General features: G+C 46.4%; 1 protein-coding gene across 1 annotated transcript; it reads right to left on the reverse strand.

The window, feature by feature from the left end:
• Positions 1–5,744: 5,744 nt before the first annotated feature.
• Positions 5,745–15,887, reverse strand: LOC123773825 (streptococcal hemagglutinin-like). Its single transcript, XM_069318871.1, has 3 exons — positions 15,881–15,887; positions 13,382–14,648; positions 5,745–5,973 (listed from the first exon to the last, which is right to left on the reverse strand). The coding sequence occupies exons 1-3, from the start codon at positions 15,885–15,887 to the stop codon at positions 5,745–5,747; spliced, it is 1,503 nt and encodes a 500-aa protein (XP_069174972.1).
• Between the last annotated feature and the right edge of the window lie 8,096 nt (positions 15,888–23,983).

A 23,983-nucleotide genomic window follows, 5' to 3' on the forward strand; every position in this document is an offset into this window, starting at 1 on the left:
TCTATTTTGGAGAAATAATATACACAATTATTGATAATAGCCTCTTAATTAGCCTCTATGAAACTTCTAATATTATCTAGAAGTATTAAATATTATTAGTGACCTCGCGAAATAAAGTCCACAAAATTCGTAGATAATCTCTCGCGAAATGTAACACCACGAAATCCGTGAACAATCTCGCGACACAGTCACTAATTTGGCTGGATTCTATATTAGCGCTGTCATTTCACGAAATAACACGCCACCAAATTTCTGTGGGTGTGCATGAAACCGCTGACTAAGGCTGAACTGGGCTGAGGGAGGCTCCTGAGCTCCCTCGAGGCTAGGCTGCCGTCTTGACTGCTGGCCTTTGTTTAAATCACACTGCACTAGTATATTCAATGAATCCACTGGTTTGGTTAACTGGTTCATCCGGTACTAAGATGACCAAATGTGGGTTCATAGGATCAAATAATCCGTCATCCGGTTCGAAGGACCAATTAATGTGGGAACCGACCTGTGAGATTTATATTTATTTAATTTATATGAATTTATATTTACGTTAATTTATATACTTCGATAGCAATTTGTATAATGATAAGTGGACTGTATTTCTGCAATAATCTCATAATCTCACAAATCGATCCTCTACACATTAGGGGGGTTTATTAGTTTATATATATGCAGCCAATCAAATTACAGTAATAGCTACATACATTGATGAGGTTCCTTATCTTATAGTACAGCAGGTTAGTCCACCAGGTATAACTAGGGTGTAGACACCAAATTATCCTCTTTGAGGTAGCTTCCATATCACCCAGTAACTGGTGCACAAATCCTTCCTCGTCTTGACCTGTCAAAGTGCGCTAGCTGTGAAGCCAGAATCCTATATATGACAAGTATATCAGAGAAAACAGTACATGGAACATGAAGACCTGGCTTAATTACCTTTAGTTTGAGGCTTCCACGCGATCTAACCGGGTCACCCTATATCCTGACATTAATGGCCATAAATGAATGATAAACGGGTTTCGGATAGACACTTAACTTGAATTTGTAGACAGCGTGTTGACAAATGGTACCTTTGGTTTCCATAACACTACGTCCAAGTAAATTTAACAGGAGCCGAATTTGCTCCCGTGTGAGCCTCTGGTCTCAATATAAACAACAATGGCTGCCCTCCTTCTCCACTCTGACGCCTGGCTTACTTTGTCCAGATTTCAAAAAGTGATAGAAGGGTCACATTTACTCTACTTTAATATTGATAATTAAGTTAATTTATATAAGATGTTTTTATGATGGTAAAGTCCAAAGACTAATGTATTTAAGAACAATTCCCAGCAGAATAGCTGGTGAATTATAATAGTATGTGGTGATGATATCCCGTTTTCTTTAGACGGTAATTCCACTACAAGTTACGTTTTCTATGGGTAACTTGTTGGTAATACAGCAGAAATTATTATCTGTCTGTATGATATATTAAATGGTGTCGGATTTTCCGACACAAGTCGATGACCCGACATTGTTGCTACCGGATTGTGGCATTTTTCGGACACTGGCCGATAACCTTTGACCTAAAAACCAGCGTATTGATCAATTGTTTAGCAATGGTCTCCTCGGGGAGTTTGTGAAATGTAGCGGAAACGTAGCGTAAATGGCGCTTAAATGTAGCGGAATATGAAAGCAGCAACAACTATTTTTCCCCCCACATTCTATACAATTTAAAGTCCGAGATAAAATTCTTATGAGCGTCTGTTGAATAAAAATGTAAATAAAGATCAATGATGTCGGGACCATTATTGCTCGGGGCTTTTATTTGTGCTTTCTGGAGCTGCTTCCGGAGGCAGGTGGGGGGGCGGGGGGGGGGATTGTTTTGATTGCTTCCTCTTGCTTTTCTTTGTCGCATTCTTGAGTATTTTTTGTTTTGTGTTGCTACTGAATGGGGAATAGTGGTAACATTTTTTGCAACTCTTTCTCACACTCACTCATTCACCTAGCGATTATACTCACCCATGCGCTTCCATTCATTCGGGAATCCAGAGTCGACACCTCGCTTCATGCAGGTCGGCGTTCAATCCCTCGACCGTCCAAGTGGTTGGGTACCATTCCTTTCCCCCTGTCCCATCTCGAATCCTTATCCTGACCCCTTCCAAGGGCTATATCGTCGTAATGGCTTGGCGCTTTCCCCTGATAATTCCCTCCCCCCCCCTTCCCCAAGTCGGGATATTCCCTAATCTACTGACTTTACGGTCAAGCACAGAGAGAGAGAGAGAGAGAGAGAGAGAGAGAGAGAGAGAGAGAGAGAGAGAGAGAGAGAGAGAGAGAGAGAGAGAGAGAGAGCGAGAGAGAGAGAGAGAGAGAGAGAGCACACACATATAGACCCCAGGACGGAGGCTGAACTAAAGAAAGAAAGAAGATTCGACCTCGGGTCTACTACATTGCCAGGTCTGTTGAGCAGTAACCCACCGAGCCACGACACTGGGGGGGGGGGGAAGGGGGAAATCTATCATCTCTTATATTTGAGTGGTGGGGGGGAGGGGGGGAGGAGGGGGGAGGGGGGGGGGGGCGTTTTGTCCCCCTCTTCGTTATCCAATTATTGAAAAATGATAAGAGAGAGAGACCGTCCCATTCCGCGGTTTGCCGTTGAATGGGAGGCGTCGCTCGGCGTTCCGTAATGTATTGGTTTAGCTGGGGAGGACATCTGAGACCCCACCCCACCCCACCCCCCACCACCACAACCACCCCCACCCCTCCCCACCACCACAACCACCCCCACCCCCTCCCTTTTCTAGCCTTTGTCGTCTACTATTGTCTGGTGTTTATGGGGGAGAGGGGAGGAAAGGGGGGGATTCTAGCTAAGGCCATTGAGGCAGTCGAGAAGGTGAGTGGTGGGGGGGGGGGGGCAAACTATCCTCAGACCAAGTCCATTCCATCCAGCGGTCGACCCCAAAGACGCATTCATCAATTTTCATTAATTGGAGTTGCGCTCTAGCTGTCGTGAGGTGCAGACGTGTCGCCTGGCCTCTCCGGTGGTTGGAGTGTTTGCCGTTTTCGTCGGCAAGGGGTGTGGGTGTCTCTACCCTCCCTGCTGTTCCTGGCTGGTGTGTACATGGCGCTTTTGAAATGGGTGGCCATCTTCCCCCCGTTGTGAGGGTCAACTCCGTGGGTTTGCAGTTTACTGGTTGTGCGGGATACCCTGTCGTGGAGATGGTCATGTGTAACATGCTCTGTATCCCGGTCATGGAAATCTACGGTGAGCTGGTAACTGCTCACCGTGTGGTTATCAAGTTTGTGGGAGAAGAGGTGTACCGTGACTCTCTCTGGCAGTACGAGGGACGTACCTTGCAGTTGCAGGATGGCACCGAATCTGTGTCTATTTCGGATCGTAGCGGTGCCATGACATATGTGTGTCCATGGGGCCCCCATGGAGTTTCTTGAGACCCTCCTCCGGCGTTTCTTCCAGCGGTTTGGTACCGTCGTCAGTGTGCGGTTGCACACGCTGTCTTCTGGCAAGTATGCGGGTGTGAAGACCAACATTCGTACCCTAGGGATGTGCCTGAGGTCGGACATTCCATCCTCTGTCCGGCCTTTAGGGTACTACGTATGGGTGTACTATGCACGGCAACCGCGGACGTGTTTTCGTTGTGGCCTGTTGGGCCATCAGGCTGCCGGGTGCACTGAGGCTGCGGCTGCTCCCGTGAACATGTTCAAGGAAGAGGATTTCCCGCCGCTCCCTCTGGAGGAGGACTCCGGGGGGTAAGGAGGCGAGTGTCCCGTTGGATGCTGCGGCTCCCCCTGCTTCGCCTGTCCTTCCTTCGGTTGTTGAGGACCCTCCTCTGGGTGTTGCCGTGTCGTCAGATGTTCTCCCTCATCCCGTCGCTGTCCCCGCTGCTCCCGATGGCCTTACGGGCGATCTCTGCGAGTCGTCGGCGCTCGCCTCTTCCTTGTCTTCTGCTCCTGCGCCTGGCCCCTCACCTTGTGTTCCGTCTGTGATGGGTGCTGGGGTGGCGGTGCTGCCTCCTGCTGTGTGCTGTCCGGTTCCACTTGTGGTTGAGGCTGCTGCTGTTCTGCGTCGGGCGGCGGTTCGTCCGGCTGGTGGTGCCTGTGTTTCTGGGTCCGCATCCGGCCGGAGCCCAAACGTTCCCAGCTTTCGTCTTCTGCCTAGGGCCTAGGCTGATGTTGGTGACTTCAGTGACTGTGGGTCTTCGGGTGTTGACGTGGATCCGGATGCATCGATATCTACGCAGTTAGTGGTGGCGGAGGTCCATGTGCCTGCTGGTGCTGGTGCCCGTGTCTCGGACGTGACTTCTGTTCTTTCTCCACCAGGGGACTGTCCACAGTGGGGGGGGTGGTGGCTTCTGCTGCCAGGGATGGTATGGATAATGGTGCTGGGCGTGGCCTGGTGGTGACCTTACAGAAGGATGCGCGCCGTCCGGGTTACCTGCCGTTGTCTGGCGGTGTGCCCCTGGCCGCGGGTGCCCCAGTAATGGTGCCCTCTGTCAAGTTCACTCCTGTGAGGATGCACGTTGGGCCCCCTGGAGGACGTGTTGTCGGCGTCTGTGATGCCACCGGGTCACTGGATGACGATTGCCGAGTTACTGCTGTCTGACAAACCGGAGAACTTTCATGGTGGGCAGGTTCCCTATGTGTGGGGACGCATGGCGGCTACTCGCCTCGTCAGTACTACCATCTGGGTCCCCTGTTTGCGGGTGTTTGTTGCCAGGGTTCCGGATGTTATGGCTTCCCCGGTGGATGGCCGAGACCCTTGGCGGTGGTTGCTTTGGGAGGCGTTCCATGTGTGGTTCCCGTGGGCCCGGTTCCCGGACAAGTATGTCCACTGATGTCCTGTTTATTTGCTTTATGTAGTGCTGTGTGCCCCTCTGGCTGTTTGTTTGCCCTATTGTGTTATGAGCTCGTGCCTCTCCCTTTGTTTGTTGCGAGGACGGTGGTTTGGTGTGCGTGTTCTTGTTCATGTGTTTGTTTTGTGTTGTTACTCTGCCCTGTGTGTTATTTTTCTGTCTTGCTTGTTGTATTGTTTTTCTTTTGTTTTTATTTATGGCTTGTTGTATGTTATGATTTTATTGTGGTATATTTCATGTTGTACTTCATGATGTGTTTTGTTTGTCGGTCCTTCCGGCCGGTGCTTCTGTTTATTTGTTTCATATGTTACTCTGTTTTGTTTTCTTGTCCTTATTTGCTTGAAATGTTTGCTTGTTTTATATTGTTTTCTATTTTGTGTTATGTTCTTGTCTTGATGTATGCTGTGTTTCTCTAGTTTTTATGTTTCCTATGTTGTTTTATTGTATTTATTGTATTTATTGTATTTATTGTATTTATTGTATTTAACTTGCATGCTTGCATGTCAAAATAAAAATAAAAAAATCATTAATTAAAAAAAAAAAGGAATTTTCTCACATATAAATTAGTATTATTATAAATTAACATATTGTGCATATTTATGCATTGGTTACGTTAGATTAAGTGTTTAACTTCTGTTGACGATTATTTGTATTTGTAGTACGTGGGTGAAGCATTTACAGCGTTGTGGTTCGAACAAAAGTGTCGTCAGCGAAGCACTTGTTCCGGAAGTGTTCGAACGTAATCAGTTGTGAGTCGTGTGTAAACCGTTTTTCATTCATATACATTCATAAACATTTTCATTTGGCGGATGGATGGAATGGACTATTGGGTCTTTGTTTGGAGGACGGGCTGAGAGAGGTGGAGGTGGGGGGGGGGTGTAGCACACCTGAATCAGTCGAACTGATTCACTGAAGCAATCGAACTAATTCACTGAGCAGTCGAACTGATTCACTGAGCAGTCGAACTGATTCACTGAGCAGTCGAACTGATTCACTGAGCAGTCGAACTGATTCACTGAGAAGTCGAACTGATTCACTGAAGCAGTCGAACTGATTCACTGAGCAGTCGAACTGATTCACTGAGCAGTCGAACTGATTCACTGAGCAGTCGAACTGATTCACTGAAGCAGTCGAACTGATTCACTGAAGCAGTTGAACTGATTCCCTGAAGCAATCGAACTGAGTCACTGAGCAATCGAACTGATTCACTGAAGCAGTCGAATGGGTATACTGAGTTTGGATGGGTATAAATAGGAGCCACCTCGTATGGGCCAATAGGCGTTCTGCAGAATATGTCTAATTCCTGTGTAATTTAACCCAGCCAAATAACCAACAGCAAAAGAATTATGAGGCTCGAAACAGGAGGAATGAGGGGAACAGGAGAAGTGAGGGAACAGGAGAAGTGAGGGAACAGGAGAAGTGAGGGAACAGGAGGAGTGAGGGAACAGGGGGAGTGAGGGGAACAGGAGGAGTGAGGGGAACAGGAGGAGTGAGGGGAACAGGAGGAGTGAGGGAACAGGAGGAGTGAGGGAACAGGAGAAGTGAGAGAACAGGAGGAGTGAGGGAACAGGGGGAGTGAGGGGAACAGGAGGAGTGAGGGAACAGGAGGAGTGAGGGAACAGGAGGAGTAAGGGGACAGGAGGAGTGAGGGGACAGGAGGAGTGAGGGGACAGGAGGAGTGAGGGAAACAGGAGGAGTGAGGGAACAGGAATGAGGCGTCCTGTACAGCAGTATAGGATGATGGAGGAAGACAGATGCCAGCATCCGGATAGCAGGAATTAAGACCCCAGCGAGCAGACACAACTCCAGTGCCAAGATAACACCTTAGCAGGATAACGACCCATTCACCTAGGCTCCACAACATTCACCTGGGCTCTAGGAGACTCGAATCGCAGACCCCCACTAGCGGCGTGTGAGGTCGAAGCTCTATCTATCTCCGAGCTATTGAGACGTCTTAATAAGAAAAGTGAGGATGACAATCGTTGAGAAACTTAGACAAAAGGAACGTTTTCCAGGCCCCATGTACGTATTCTCGGCGAGATCCAGGCTTGCGTAACCTACAAGGAGCCCTCGCTTGACGAAAAGGACAAGACCTAACTAAAGAAAGTAAAATATATGGCACGAAACTAGTTCCGGAGCTGAAGGAGTTGAGCTACGAGGACAGACCTAGGGAACTGGGGGCCAGATTCACGAAGCAGTTACGCAAGTTCTTACGAACGTGTACATCTTTCCTCAATGTTTGACGGCTTTGGTTACATTTATTAAACAGTTTACAAGCATGAAAACTTCCCAATCAACTGTTGTTATTGTTATAAACAGCCTCCTGGTGCTTCGGAGCTCATTAACTGTTTAATAATTGTAAACAAAGCCGCCAAAGATTGAGAAAAGATGTACAGGTTCGTAAGTGTTTGCGTAACTTCTTCGTGAATCTAGCTCCTGGATCTTAAAACGCTGAAGGGGGAGGAGGGATAAGATTAGGACATACAATTCTAGAACAAAATAGACAAAGTAGCGGTTAGTAGGCGAGGGGGGGGGGGCAGAAAGAGCTAGGCCACACTTACTCTTCCTTCCCCTCCCTTTCCTATGTCACCCTTACCACTCCTTCCCTTTACTATTCCTCCCCCTTTCCCTCACCACCCCTTCTTTATTCCTATTCCTCTTCTCCTTCCCATTCCTATCTCTTCCACTCCTACCGTTTCCACTACTCCTTCCCTTCTACCCTTCCCACTACTCCTACCCTCCTACCTTTCCCACTACTCCTACCTTTCCCACTACTCCTTCCCTCCTACCCTTCTCACTACTCCATCCCTCCTACCCTAATCCTTCCCTTTCCCCAAACTCGTATCCGGACCAGGTCCTCGTCTCCCCTGGGCCTCCCCCCTCCCCCCTCCCCCATCCATCTTCATTTGCCGGACAAAATAGAGAAGGAAGATGAGGAGGAAGAGCGAGAGGAGGAGAAGGAAGAAGAGAAGAAAGAGATGAAAGAAGAAAAGGGGGGGAAGGGTCTGGAGGGGGGGGCGCTGCTGCAGCGACCCTCCCCCCCTCTACCCCCCCCATTCCTGACAGTCAACAACCCATCCTCCAATTTAGACAGTACTTATTGAGACGGTCGTCAATAGTCACGAATTCGTACGTTCTTAGCTTTAAGACAGTAGCATACTGACTAGTAAGGAATTCTTTTACAGATAAATGAAGCTAAAACAAAAATATTCCTAGTTGTACAGCACATATATGTACTATACTGGGCCTCAGATACCGTATATTAGGCCTAAGGAGGCTTGGATAGGTTAGTTTAGCGTGTCAAAAGCAACACAATTAAAGCAAATATATTTTAAAGGTTTGTCCAACTCAATAGTGCCGATTCCAACGCTCTGATTTCGTTGTATGTCGGTATATGTACTATGGTCCTCATCGTTACTGTAAGTACAACCACAACAGGAGGATGGGCTGGTGCTGGTAGGTGTGGCTCCTCAGCTGGTGTGGCTCCTCAGCTGGTGTGGCTCCTCAGCTGGTGTGGCTCCTCAGCTGGTGTGGCTCCTCAGCTGGTATGGCTCCGCAGCTGGTGTGGCTCCTCAGCTGGTGTGGCTCCTCAGCTGGTGTGGCTCCTCAGCTGGTGTGGCTCCTCAGCTGGTGTGTGCGCCACACCTGCAGCAGCCCGCGCCACATCATGGAGTAGAAATACAGGCGAAGGAGGGCATTCAGCTGCTCGGCAAGAGAGATAGTTAAGCTTACCTATCATACACACACACACACACACCCATCCATAGTGAGTATTCATTCACAGTGTGTATTCATTCACAGTGTGTATTCATTCACAGTGTGTATTCATTCACAGTGTGTATTCATTCACAGTGTGTATTCATTCACAGTGTGTATTCATTCACAGTGTGTATTCATTCATAAGCGTGTATTCATTCACAGTGTGTATTCATTCATAGTGTGTATTCATTCATAAGCGTGTATTCATTCACAGTGTATATTCATTGACAGCGTGTATTCATTCACAGCGTGTATTTATTCATAGTGTGTATTCATTCATAAGCGTGTATTCATTCACAGCGTGTATTCATTCATAGAGAGTATTCATTCATTCAGCAAGGCCGTCAGCCCGCCTGTTCTCAGAACTCCTCCACAATATCTCACACTTCTAAAAACAAATAAAAAAATGGTATAACGCCAAGAAAGACATCTTCTGAGAATTGCTGAGAGCAGGACAAGTCGTCGTCTGGGAAGATGTCTTGGACAGTCTGAGAGAAGTTGTTTCTACAGTACCTCCTTCCTCATTACCTGTGTCTCCTCGTCTTGTTCCCGTTCCTCACTACCCTTCACTCCCTTCCCCTTACCCCCCTTACCTCACTAGTCCCTACCACCTCCATCACCCCCTACCCCTCCCCTATACCACCCCCATCACCCCCTACCCCTCCCCTACCACCTCCATCACCCCTACCCCTCCCCTACCACCCCCATCCCCCCCTACCCCTCCCCTATACCACCCCCATCACCCCTTACCCCTCCTCTGCCACCCCCATCACCCCCTACCCCTCCCCTATCACCCCCTACCCCTCTCCTACCACCCCCATCACCCCCTACCCCTCCCCTACCACCTCCATCACCTTCCTACCCCTTCCCTGCCACCTCCATCACCCCCCCTACCCCTCCCCTACCACCTCCACCACCCCCTACCCCTCCCCTATACCACCCCCATCACCCCCTACCCCTCCCCTATCACCCCCTACCCCTCTCCTACCACCCCCATCACCCCACTACCCCTCCCCTACCACCTACATCACCCCCCTACCCCTCCCCTACCACCCCCATCACCCCCTCCCCCTCCCCTATCACCCCCTACCCCTCTCCTACCACCCCCATCACCCCACTACCCCTCCCCTACCACCCCCATCACCCCCCTACCCCTCCCCTACCACCTCCATCACCCCCCAACCTCTCCCCTATACCACCCCCATAACCCCCTACCCCTCACTTACCACCCCTACCACCCCTACCCCTCCCCTACCACCCTTATCACCCCCTACCCCTCCCCTACCACCCCCATCACCCCCTATACCACCCTTATCACCCCCTACTCCTCCCCTACCACCCCTACTCCTCCCCTACCACCCCTACTCCTCCCCTACCACCTCCATCACCCCCTACCCCTCCCGTACCACCCCCCTACAACCCCCCCCACACCACCACCACCACCCTACCCCTCCCCTACCACCTCCACCACCCCCCTACCCCTCCCCTACCACCTCCACCACCCCCCTACCCCTCCCCTACCACCCCCATCACCCCCCTACCCCTCCCCTACCACCTCCATCACCCCCAACCCCTCCCCTATACCCCCCCTATCACCCCCTACCCCTCCCTTACCACCCCCATCATCTCCTACCCCTCCCCTACCACCTCCTACCCTCCCCTACCACCTCCACCACCCCCCTACCCCTCCCCTACCACCCCCATCACCCCCCTACCCCTCCCCTACCACCTCCATCACCCCCAACCCCTCCCCTATACCACCCCCATCACCCCCCTACCCCTCCCTTACCACCCCCATCATCCCCTACCCCTCCCCTACCACCCCCTACCCTCCCCTACCACCTCCACCTCCCCCCTACCCCTCCCCTATACCACCCCCATCACCCCCTACCCCTACCTTACCTACCACCCCCCTACACCTTCCCCCCACCCCCCACACACCACCACCCAACCCTATCAACACAACATTAATCTGCGTGTTGACAGGTGGCTCCATCTATCCAGTAATGAGTTTGGGAATTAACTGGATATTTTCCCCCCCTGAAGCGTCACGTGGATATAATCGTTCGCGATAATCCTTAATGCTCGTATCCCGGGCATCCGGCATGTGATATCCGGATTGATGCTCTTTGGTGTATTGGGGGGGATTGGAAGGGGGATTGGAAGGGGGGATTGGGCAGGGATGGGAGGGTGGATTAGAGGAAGGAGTGGTGAATGAGGGTTTGATACGATTTAGGATTAGATATGGGAGTTAGGTTATATATATATATATATATATATATATATATATATATATATATATATATATATATATATATATATATATATATATATATATATATATATATATATTTTTTTTTTTTTTTTTATTTATTCTTGCCTTGCTTGCTTGTCCTGTGTACTCACCTAGTTGTGCTTGCGGGGGTTGTGCTTCGGCTCTTTGGTCCCGCCTCTCAACTGGTGTACAGGTTCCTGAGCCTATTTGGGGTCAATCAATGTGTAGGTATAATAGGGTGAAACCACCAAGACCAGCATAACTTACTTAGAACTTAGAACTTAGCTAACATAGAGCTTATCGAAGCTGCACAAAGCTTTGAACAAAAACAATTGTCGAACTAGGAAGCTTAATTGCTAGCTAGATATAGCGACCTAACGAGGTCACTGGCCGCCTGACTATAGCTTTCTTGCTATCTAGGTAGGATAGCAGACACGATGACCACAATCTTGGCGTCAAGGCCACCCATGACTGCCTGATTAATGGTCGTAATCTTAGCGATGGTCTGGGAGGCCGCCAGCAACCACCCGCATCTGTCACCGCTGCTCTGGGCCATCTCTGGGGGTGTGGGGGGGGGGGGGTGACCACCTCTGGGGAGTGTTGTGGGGGGGAGGACCACCTCTGGGGGTGTAGTGTGTGGGGGGGCCATCTCTGGGGGTGTAGTGTGTGGGGGGGCCATCTCTGGGGGTGTAGTGTGTGGGGGGGGGCCACCTCTGGGGGTGTAGTGTGTGGGGGGGGCCACCTCTGGGAGTGTAGTGTGGGGGGGGGAGAGCAGGATCCTGGGTAAAAACTGGTTTGACTTAAGTTTGTTTTTGTTCACGGAACAAATTACCGGGTATTATAATACACGCGGGATCACTGGATTGTTTCAAGCGTAGGTTACACACATATATAAATGAATCTGAATGATATAAACATATATATAGGAGCTAACCCGTTTGGGCACATCATTTTTTTTTTTTTGCAGTTTCGCATATCATGGTGGTTTCCGGATACCACGTATCCTCTCACCCTCGTTCATCCGGACACAACCGGACTGGTATAATGACCTAGCGGAAGTGGTACCGGCCGGCCGGTCGGCCCACCCTCCCTGCTAACTGAATTATACGAACCTAGATAATAAATATCACTTTATGAATACCATCACCCCCCCTCCCTCCCCCCATGAGCGATCCATCGTGGATAAACTACCCCCAGAGACTAACTGCAGGCGAGCCAGGCCTATAATTACCGTAGTGTGATTACCTCGTGAGACTACTTGGGTAACGAACCCGCCTCGTGGTTCGCTATTTTCGGTAACACGTCTGAAACCGACTTCACAAGAGAAGGGAAGGGGGGGATTTAGCGGTTTGGGGGGGGGGGGGTTGGGTCTCGGGGGGGTTATGGGTTCGGGGGGGGGGGGTGTGGGCTCCGGGGGGAAGGGAGGAGGGGTCGAAAGCGCACCGTAAGCCACCGCAATCACGACCTCCTTATCCGGACAAAGAGGGCACGGTTAAGTGCGATAAATCCGAGGTAAACTTGCAAGGGCCTTGTTACCGCTTGTTAGTGAGGAGGATTGACGAGGCCGTTCGCTATGAACTACGGTCGTGTTTGTGTGGTCCGGGAGGTTCGCGCGGCAGTAATTACAACCGGAGAAAGCATTTCCGACCTTGCCCTTAGAAACTTGTCAAAGAATGGAGTGTAGACACTAAAGAAACACCTGTTTAGTTCTCTTTCCTGTTTCCCCTTTAATCTTTGTTAGTTTTGCTTTAGTTTATTCTTTATTCTCGTTCTTCTTTATCTATGTTTACTCTTCACGAATGACCTGTTCAGTTTTTATTGAGTTTAATGATTTAAATGTTTAAAGATGAAGACTTCTGCTATGAATTCTTGGAGCAGTTGTTCTGTACTTTGGCCTTCGGGCTGTAGCCAGTCGGTGTGTACTCCAGGTGTACTATAGGTGTACTCTAGGTGTACTCCAGGTGTACTATAGGTAAACTCCAGGTGTACTCAAGGTGTACAGCTCCCTATGTGTATAACCACGTCAACTGGCTCAAAAACTGTCTTTATCTCTCTCCCCATTTCCGGGTTCAACATTTCTAGTCAGACAATCGTTTTAATCCGTACTGCTATATTCAATCCGGATGTTTCACACGAACATCCCTCCCCCCCTTTGTTCAAGCTGTAGGCTTCCGGATCCGACCATCCCTCGTATCCGGCCACTTTTCTTCCTTTCCCACGATCTAAAATACTCATCCGGCTTGTATTAATTACCCCCCCCCCCCGTATTCGGATAACTTTAAATATACTTACTCGTGTATCCGACTCTCTGCCGCACACTAAACGTCGTATCCGGCTGTATTTTTTTGAAATTAAACACGTTTCCGATACCTCTTTATCGAATCCGGCTTCTATGTATTAGCTCAAGAATCCGGCCACCTCGTGTATCCGGCCGTTTTCATGCGGCCGGATGTACATGAAGCTATAACACGGTCCCGGTTAATCGGCGGTTTAGCTGGAGTTCGTCTACTGTTTAATCAAGGCTGATGTTGTGATTGTTGCAGTGACTGTTGCAGTGACTGTTGCAGTGACTGCTGCAGTGACTGCTGCAGTGACTGTTGCAGTGACTGTTGCAGTGACTGCTGCAGTGACTGTTGCAGTGACTGTTGCAGTGACTGCTGCAGTGACTGTTGCAGTGACTGCTGTAGTGACTGCTGTAGTGACTGTTGCAGTGACTGTTGCAGTGACTGCTGCAGTGACTGTTGCAGTGACTGTTGCAGTGACTGCTGCAGTGACTGTTGCAGTGACTGTTGTAGTGACTGATGCAGTGACTGCTGCAGTGACTGTTGCAGTGACTGCTGCAGTGACTGCTGCAGTGACTGTTGCAGTGACTGCTGCAGTGACTGCTGCAGTGACTGTTGCAGTGACTGTTGTAGTGACAGCTGCAGTGACTGCTGCAGTGACTGCTGCAGTGACTGTTGCGGTGACTGCTGTAGTGACTGCTACAGTGACTGTTGCAGTGACTGTTGTAGTGACTGATGCAGTGACTGCTGCAGTGACTGCTGCAGTGACTGTTGCAGTGACTGCTGCAGTGACTGTTGTAGTGACTGCTGCAGTGACTGTTGTAGTGACTGTTGCAGTGACTGTTGCAGTGACTGTTGCAGTGACTGTTGCAGTGACTGCTGCAGTGACTGTTGCAGTGACTGTTGCAGTGACTGCTGCAGTGACTGCTGCAGTGAGTGTTGCAGTGACTGCTGCAGTGACTGTTGCAGTGACTGCTGCAGTGACTGCTGCAGTGACTGTTGCAGTGACTGCTGCAGTGACTGCTGCAGTGACTGTTGCAGTGACTGTTGTAGTGACAGCTGCAGTGACTGCTGCAGTGACTGCTGCAGTGACTGCTGCAGTGACTGTTGCGGTGACTGCTGTAGTGACTGCTACAGTGACTGTTGCAGTGACTGTTGTAGTGACTGATGCAGTGACTGCTGCAGTGACTGCTGCAGTGACTGTTGCAGTGACTGCTGCAGTGACTGTTGTAGTGACTGCTGCAGTGACTGTTGTAGTGACTGTTGCAGTGACTGTTGCAGTGACTGTTGCAGTGACTGTTGCAGTGACTGCTGCAGTGACTGTTGCAGTGACTGTTGCAGTGACTGCTGCAGTGACTGCTGCAGTGAGTGTTGCAGTGACTGCTGCAGTGACTGTTGCAGTGACTGCTGCAGTGACTGTTGTAGTGACTGCTGCAGTGACTGCAGCAGTCACTGCATCAGTTACTGCTCTTAAGTCTGGTTGTAGTTGTTGACCTTTTTTAAACGATATAAATTAACAGTTGCGTAAAATACACCACCTTGTGATAGTTCCGGGGATCACTCTCCCACCGGCCCGGGGTCTCTGACCAGGTCTGTTTCACAACATAAAAAAATGCTTAAGAATTTGCTTCTGACAAGGAGGCAACCCGGCCTCTTATCAACTCCAAAATCGACGTCATTCAAAATGAACTCGGCTCACGAAAGTGACGAGGTCCACCTACTCTGAGTCTGTGAGGAGAACTGAGGCTGCTGGGAGCATGGCTGATGCTCCTCTGTCTGGCATGACGTCAGAGGCCTACTTGCCTGTGATTGGTTATATTCCAACTGACATAGAATTTGAGTATAACACTGTCCCGTTTTCTGTTTTGGGTCCTCTGGCTTAGTCTGAATTAGGTTAGGAGAGGAAACTTTCAATTAACGGTTTTCATTAAGTTTTGAAACCTTCTTGCTCTCCTAAATCTACCAGAGGACGGTTAATTTGCTGTTTTGAAAAACATATTTTAAAAATTTATTTCCAATTATTTTTTATTTTCAAATTAGGGGCTTTTTTTGCCGTAGCGCCTTCGAGTGAACAGCGACGTAATTTATAAGAGGACAGGTTGATTCTGGAAAGTGGAAGTGGCAGCGGTGTTTGGCCACGAGTCCAAATTGTCTTGGAATGGGATTAATATCTGGAATTGGAATCTGACGTCAGTTTCCGGTTAATTTGAAGAGAAGAATGGGCAAGAATGGATAAGGATTGGAAGAGTAAAGAGCAAACGCACGCTCCCACACACACACACACACACACACACACACACAAAGACAAACTCTTCAGCACGGGTGGGACACGAACAAGGGGACACAGGTGGAAACTTAGTACCCAGATGAGCCACAGAGACGTTAGAAAGATTTTTTTCAGTGTCAGAGTAGTTAATTAATGGAATGCATTAGGCAGTGATGTGGTGGAGGCTGACTCCATACACAGTTTCAATTGTAGATATGATAGAGCCCAGTAGGCTCAGGAATCTGTACACCAGTTGATTGACAGTTGAGAGGCGAAAGAGACAAAGCTCAACCCCCGCAAGCACAATTAGGTGAGTACAATTAGGCGAGTACACACACAAAACAGAGTGGTTGACGGTTGGAACAAGTTAGGGGAGAAGGTGGTGGAGGCCAAAACCGTCAGTAGTTTCAAAGCGTTATATGACAAAGAGTGCTGGGAAGACGGGACACCTCGAGCGTACCTCTCATCCTGTAACTACACTTAGGTAATTACACACACACACGCGGTAATGGAAACAATCTTAAGACACTAGCGGAGCACCTTCTTGCCAAGTAATTATTCTCTGAAGGCGCCGAGTCAGCAGAAAATTAGCCAAAGAAAGTGTTATCAAGTCACAAGAAGGTGAACTGCTAAGAATTCAATCATTTCTTTCTATCCTTCCATCTATCGGTCAGAAGAACGACGGCATCGCTTGTCAATGGGTTGGCGTTCCAGCCCTGATGATCCAAGTGGTTGTGGGTCATCCACTTCATCCTCCTATTCCTTGCAAGTTGTATATGATCCTAATGGCTTATCTCTTTCTCTATCCCCCCCCTCCCATCTTCCCCTTCCTCAATGTTTCTCCATTTTTCCCACTCTCCCTTTTCTCACATATTCTCTTACTTAATTTCACTCTCACCCCCTCCCCCTCTCTCTCTCTTCACTCCAATATATGTTCCCTCTCATTCTCTCTTCTATTATCTTTACCCTTCCATCTCCTTTCCTTTCTAATTGTCCACTTTGTATTCTAATCACAATCGAGTACGTCTTAGTCGACTCCGGCGCCACGCCCCCCAATCCTCGAATCCCTAATATTAACAAACCGCTGAGAATCACACAGTCATCTCACCTACTTCTCACCAGAAAACCCCCAAAAATATATAAACTTTCGTAAATCCGGATTAGCGAGCGTTGCTCCAGTGTTTTGGAGACATGCGACTGCACACTCGCTGACAGGGATCCGGATTCTCCCTCACGCGAACGGAAATACATAACTCTAGTGTGATCGTTGAAGCTTCCGTTTTTGTATACTGGTCTTAGCGTATAATTATCCCCCCCCCCCCAGAGAGCTTACGTTGTATGTCTGTGTGAATAATACTCAGTTATTTTGAGTGAATGTCTTCGTTAAAATCATTATACATGTCAAATATAAATATCATTCGATGCTCTGGTGTAAATCACCCAATACCCCGTGTGTATATCAGCCAATGACCGTATATAAATCTATCTAAATACACATAAATATCCTTCAGCAGGTGTGTAAGTGTTCATGCGGGAGGGGGGGAGAGAGAGAGAGGGAGAGAGAGGGAGAGGGAGAGAGAGAGAGAGAGAGAGAGAGAGAGAGAGAGAGAGAGAGAGAGAGAGAGAGAGAGAGAGAGAGAGAGAGAGAGAGAGAGAGAGAGAGACAGACAGAGAGAGAGACAGACAGAGAGACAGAGAGACAGACAGACAGACAGACAGAGAGACAGACAGACAGACAGACAGACAGACAGACAGACAGAGAGACAGACAGACAGACAGACAGACAGACAGACAGACAGACAGACAGACAGACAGACAGACAGACAGACAGACAGACACACACACAGACACACACACAGACACACACAGAGAGAGAGAGAGACCGACAGACAGACAGACAGACAGACAGACAGACAGACAGACAGACAGACACACAGACACACACACAGAGAGAGAGAGACCGACAGACAGAGACCGACCGACCAATACGGGCTTCGTATACCCCCTTGACGCCCTGCAGGGGACACGAACCTCGTTCTCGGCACCTCCGTCCCTGTCGAACCAGGGACGAGGTGAGAGCAGCTCCAGACACGACTGCGGGTCCTAATTACACCTGTACTGGTTCTTCCACACACCTGACTAATGCCTCTCCTTTTCTGCGAATCCGGTTCGTGCACCGACCCCCTATTTATGAGTCGCCAGAGAGGGAGAGTTGCTGCAACATGGACTCGTTATAACGGCGCCTCTATAACAGCGGTTCCTTGAAACGGCGTATCTTACCGATAGCACGATCATCTAACGATAACACGATTATCTTACGATAACAATTATCTGACGATAACACGATTATCTGACGATAACACGATTATCTTACGATAACACGAAATGGTCAAATTAGGCGACGCCTGCGGGGTTCGTCCCCCTCTATCTCCCCCCCCCCCCTCCACCGGTCATTCACAACCTGTAATGGTCCTGAAAGTTGATGAAACTTTATAAATAACGAGTAGCCTTTCGTGACTCTATACATTACACGACTAACTGATTAGCAAAGTTCGTAATAATAAGTGAAATATATACCCGTCTGTTAGAGCGAATACCCGTGAACGTGACGAAGGGGAAAGGGGAGCAGAGAGAGGGGAAGGGGGAAGGAAAAGGGGGAGGAAAGGGGGGGTGGAATGATTATATATATACCTTCCAGCAAATTCCTGGCATTAATCACCATTGATCAAGGCGACGCACGGTGTATATAGAGCGCCACACACCTGGCTCCAGTCACATGTGCGTCTGTTGCAGGTGAAAAAGTGTATAACCAATGGAGCCTGCTGCGCCCCCCCCCCATGCAATCTACTTACCATGCAACCTGCATCCATTGCAATTTGCACTCGTGTAATTTTCTCGCACGTAATCTTCACGTATATTATATATATATATATATATATATATATATATATATATATATATATATATATATATATATATATATATATATATATATACCCCGTGCAACCTTGACCTCGACCTTATATATATATATATATATATATATATATATATATATATATATATATATATATATATATATATATATATATATATATATATATATAACTGAAAACTCACACCCCAGAAGTGACTCGAACCCATACTCCCACAACTGGTATGTACAGGGACGCCTTAATCCGCTTGACCATCACGACCGGACATAAGGAAGTGATAGCCGAGGCTATATGAACCACTTCCCCGCCGGCACTCGGATGGTAATCTTGGGCATAGCATTTTATCAAATCACCTCATTCTTTGGGGCACCCATTCTTTGGGTGATTTGATAAAATGCTATGCCCAAGATTACCATCCGAGTGCCGGCGGGGAAGTGGTTCATATAGCCTCGGCTATCACTTCCTTATGTCCGGTCGTGATGGTCAAGCGGATTAAGGCGTCCCTGTACATACCAGTTGTGGGAGTATGGGTTCGAGTCACTTCTGGGGTGTGAGTTTTCAGTTGTATATAGTCCTGGGGACCATTCAGGCTTGTTTGCATATATATATATATATATATATATATATATATATATATATATATATATATATATATATATATATATATATATACCCCGTGCAACCTTGACCTCGACCTAAAATGGTCAAAGTCAGTCTCAATTGAGGTCAGTCAAGGTCAAACATTTTGTCTTCAAAATGCAAAACAAAACAGATCGTTAAAAAAAATTTACAAACACAAGCATCACAAACAAAAACACCACCACCACCGCACCTGGCAAAGAACTAAACATCAGACTAAAACAAATACAGGAATACACCGAGCAAATAAAACTCTCCAAACGACAAACATGTAACAAAAAAAACTGACCCGAGAATGAGGTTTCCTTTTTATCCAGCGCGTCAATAAGTCCAAGAATGATAAATAATAGACAACATATTGCTATTCAAGTAAAAGGTGTCTACACGATGCGTGTCGGCGGTAATTCACCTTGCATGACAGCCCACGGACGCGTGTGGTCGACACCTTGTCACCTTTGCGCCAGCAACTGGCAGACAGACCGACATTTGTCCTCTTGCAGAGAACGTTGCATTTCGCTCGTATATGCGGGGTATACAAGGCCAAAAATGATCGTGGTAGAAAATGAAAGCGGCTGGCGGAAGTGACGTACTGGTCCCGTTTTCTGTTTTGGGTCCTCTGGTAGGTTAGGAGAGGACAGTTTAAATTGACCGTTTTCCTGACGTTTGGGAAACCTTAAAGGAGGACGGGGCTGGACAGACACCGCGGCCCGTACCATGAAAACAAGACGGTGTGTACCGTAATCAACTCTCACAAAGTCTAGGATTAAAAAAGTTAACACAACAACACACACAGATCACACTAACGTGATGCATCAAATGAACAAATCCACAAGGGCCGTGACGAGGATTCGAACCTGAGGCAGTGTCTGGGATGCTCCCGGACGCAGGTTCGAATCCTCGTCACGGCCCTTGTAGATTTGTTCATTTGACACAACAAATTATTACCTTATAATGGATAATAGGGTAATAATCCGTTGTTTAAGTGGGTGTATTACCACACACACACACACACACACACACACACACACACACACACACACACACACACACACACACACACAGTGGCAACAAACATTCTTACCCAACAAATGCACAGCATTGTAAACGAGAAAATTATAACAAACAAACCAGAGGAAAAGCACAGCCTGAAGTGGGAAGACAATAGTTAATGAAACCCTCCTCTTAGTGGTTCAAGAGATGGTGGTAGAACACGTATACTGCCCTGGTCTAGTCCAAATAATCAATAGCATCAAAGTCAGTGTAACATTAAGGTGTATTTGGCTAGCAATCCTTACACTCAATAGTATCTTGATTCACAAATAAGAAGACAAAAACAGACCCCCACTTGGAAAATCACAAAAAATATATATGTGATTAACATCAAATTACAAAAATCTGGACATAGATCATCATTCAACATGTAAAAAAAAAAAATTACAAAAATCTGGACATAGATCATCATTCAACATGTAAAAAAAAAAAATTACAAAAATCTGGACATAGATCATCATTCAACATGTAAAAAAAAAAAAAAAAATTACAAAATTACAAAAATCTGGACATAGGTCATCATTCAACATGTAAAAAAAAAAAAAGACGAAATATCCAAAATATCACACGCACAAAAGCACTTAAGCGCTCTACAAAAATTGCAAGAGACACACACACACAAAAAGAGAGAGCAGAAGACAGCTTGACACACGCAATACTCCCACACAACATGAAAACAACACATCATCACACGCAACATGCACACTTACCTCATGCAACTTTACCTTCACATGCAACGAAGCATCAAATCACAGCATTTAAATCGATTTATTAACTTCATACAAATCATTTTTTTTTATTTCATTAAAAACAAACAAGTCAATATACGTAGTGTACAACGTTTTTTTCCCCTAAAGTCGACGTTTTTTTCCCCTAAAGTCGACTACGAATTCATGTACCTGAACAACCCGTCCTCGACTCAAGTCCATTACATCCAGCGGTCAACCCCACAGACGCATTCATAAATGTTTACATGCTGTTCATTCAAAACGGGAATTTTCTCAAATATAAATTAATATTAAAATATATTAGCATATTGTGCATATATAGACATAGGTTAGGTTAGGTTAGGTTAGGTTAGGTTAGGTTAGGTGTTTAGGTTCTGTTGGCGATTATTTGTATTTGTAGTACGTCAGTAAAGCATTTACAGCGTTGTGGTTCGAACAAAACTTGTCAGTGAAGCACTTGTTCCGGAAGTGTTCGAACGAAATCAGTTGTGAGTCGTATGTAAACCGTTTTTCATTCATAAACAGGGGGTTTGGCGGGTGGATGGAATCACTTTTGGGTCTTTGTTTAGAGGACGGGCTGCCAATGGATACCTTGTTAGAACGACGTGACTTGAAGCTTCGTAAATACATACGAGGCTTCATATAGAAACCCCCGACACCCAAACAGCCTCTCCCCCGACATCCACCCCCCCTCCCCCCCACCTGCATTCTGATCTCTTAACAGGAATCTGATTGATGTGTTTCCTTTCAGTGTCGTGGAGGTGGGGGGGGGGGGGGGGCAGGGCGATTGTATTTAGAAAGGTGGTTGTGTGGGGGAAATAAAAATGGTGTGGGAAGGGGTTTGTTGTGGGGGAAGTTTTGAGTTTATGTGGGATGCCTAAGCAATGGGGGTGGGAGAGATGGGGGTTGTTGTGGAGGGGCCAGGTAATTATGGGGCAATCAAGGAGTTTACAGTGGGAGGGAGGAAAGGGTGTTTGTGGGAGTAATGGGGGGGGGGGGAAATAAGGTTTATAGGTTAGAGAGAAGATTTGAAAGATTTGTTTTTAAGAATATCCCTGCGCGGGCCCTAAGCCTCTGGCTGGCCCTCTGTAGAGGAGATAATTATGTTAATGACATTAACCACAACAAATTAATAAAAGGGCAAAAAACGACAAAGCCGAGATTCTCGAAAGCGTAATTATATGACTATCAATCTTAAACCCATTCATCCTGTATATATCATATATATACCTGTATATACCTGTACAGGATGAATGGATTTCATTCTGTACAAATAATCAATTCAACAGGTTTGCAAACTGGAACAGACGGCGGAATGCAGCAGACACAATGAAAATATGTATAACTGATCTATGTGTATGTATAGGCAAAGGAAATATGTATAACTGATAACTTTGAACCTTTTCAAAGTTATCGGGTATCTTTATGAGTGGTGAAGATGCCTTTATGATATTCAGTAGCATGGATTCTCTACAAATATTTCTCTCACAGTTAAGTTCACCCATGGGACAGTTTTATTGTTTGATATACATATATACAGCAGCTGTATTATCAATGTATTCGAGAACGAGTCGGTGATTATATTAAGCGCCAAGCGTCAACATTTTGCTCGTCGCAAGTCTCATTATATTTGGTTAGTTTAATATGATAGCATTATAGATTATTTTAACTAGAACGTGGAGTTTAGAATACATTAGGTTAGATACGATGAGGGGATAGGACACGATATTATATAAAAGCGGTGTTTTAAATACAAATTTGGCGAAACAGTTTGTAACGTTAGGCCAGGCCGAGAGAGTTTTCTTTCAACTCCTGAAAAGAAACGCGAAATGTTTCCTCGAAATTAAACCATTCAGTGCTGACAAAATATAAATAAAGAAAACCGGGAAGTCATTTACCGTTCACTGGCAGAGGCGAATGGTTGTCGGGAACATGTTTGCTAAAGCAGAGCCGGATATCTACGACCGGCCAAGTGTGGCTTCAAAAGTATGGCCAGCCGCCTCATCTTCCAGTGTCCGAGTAATGTCTCTTTCTCAATAAACACAAAACGTACTTAACCTCACTCTTTAACAAGACTTGCACAAATGCTCCTTGTCACTATTTATCACAAACAAAGCAAAGGGACACCGTAAATAAGCCGCGGTCAGGTGATATAAACAACATTCACACGCCGTCCGTCAAGCCTAAAGTCCCAGAGGTAAACACAGCCGGCAGAATGGCGTGTTTATCGTGACGTCACAGTAATCTTCTTTTTATTCCAGTTATTTGACGTCTAATATTACCGAATTTGACTTATATAAATATTTATCATAGCTTTATTATTAATATAATAATTTCAAAAGGCTATGTTACACTACCACTGACAAATTACAGCATATCCAAATTCCTTAAAAACGTTTCCTGTAGCTGATTTTTTTTTACTTAACGTTTACATAAGCTGTTTGTGTTTAAATAAAACATATCTTGATGTGGAAATTATATGAAGCATTTACTTTCTTTAAAGAGGATGAGGTACCCACACAAAAGTTTGTGTGGCTTTATGTGTTTTACCATAATTTGTCAACTTTGTAAATTGGAATGAAGCCTCCGCGAAGTAATAAGGATTTGACTTCGTTTCTGTGTTTACGTAGAGTATCTAACCTTAGGTTACCTAAATACAATATCAGATATTTTTAGTTTTCAATTGTTTTTTAGCATTTTAATGGTGGTATTTGTCCAGTGTTCAAATTTTATGTATAGCTTTTATAGAAGACATTTAGTATCCTACAGAATAGGCTATTGAATGTCTCAAAGTTTCACGTATATGAAAATTTTATAGAAATAATACATAACAATAAAAGGAACATCATATTCGTATTTCGGAATTAATTAAACAACATTTAGTACATAACTGAAATAAAATTGTTCATTTTGATCAACAATGAAATTTATTCTAGTTTTCATGTCTTTTTTTTCTTACGATTTCGAAAGGCAACTAAAAAGGTGAATTTTCTTTAGTCAGTCTTTCAAAGCCTCCTGCTTTGCTGTTTTAATCTGTACTCATATAGAGGACACAGAAACAGGAAGATATCACTATTTTGATTATGCCTTATTATCTATTTTCAGGGTTCATTATCTATCGTTTCCATTCTATGTTTCCTCCCCCATGTATCCTGCATTCATCTATCTTGGGGTCATTCCACCACCTCTCGATAATCCCCTGTCAGCCCT

The sequence above is a fragment of the Procambarus clarkii genome, chromosome 91, assembly GCF_040958095.1.
Source record: "Procambarus clarkii isolate CNS0578487 chromosome 91, FALCON_Pclarkii_2.0, whole genome shotgun sequence".
In the NCBI taxonomy this organism is placed as follows: Eukaryota; Metazoa; Arthropoda; class Malacostraca; order Decapoda; family Cambaridae; genus Procambarus; species Procambarus clarkii.

Bases quoted from the DNA above. Each gene is read 5' to 3' on its own strand.
- LOC123773825 (XM_069318871.1), bottom strand. The intron at 5,974-13,381 runs GTAGACGAACTC...TCAGTGAATCAG, and splicing joins ACATCAGCCTTGATTAAACA to TTCGACTGCTTCAGTGAATC.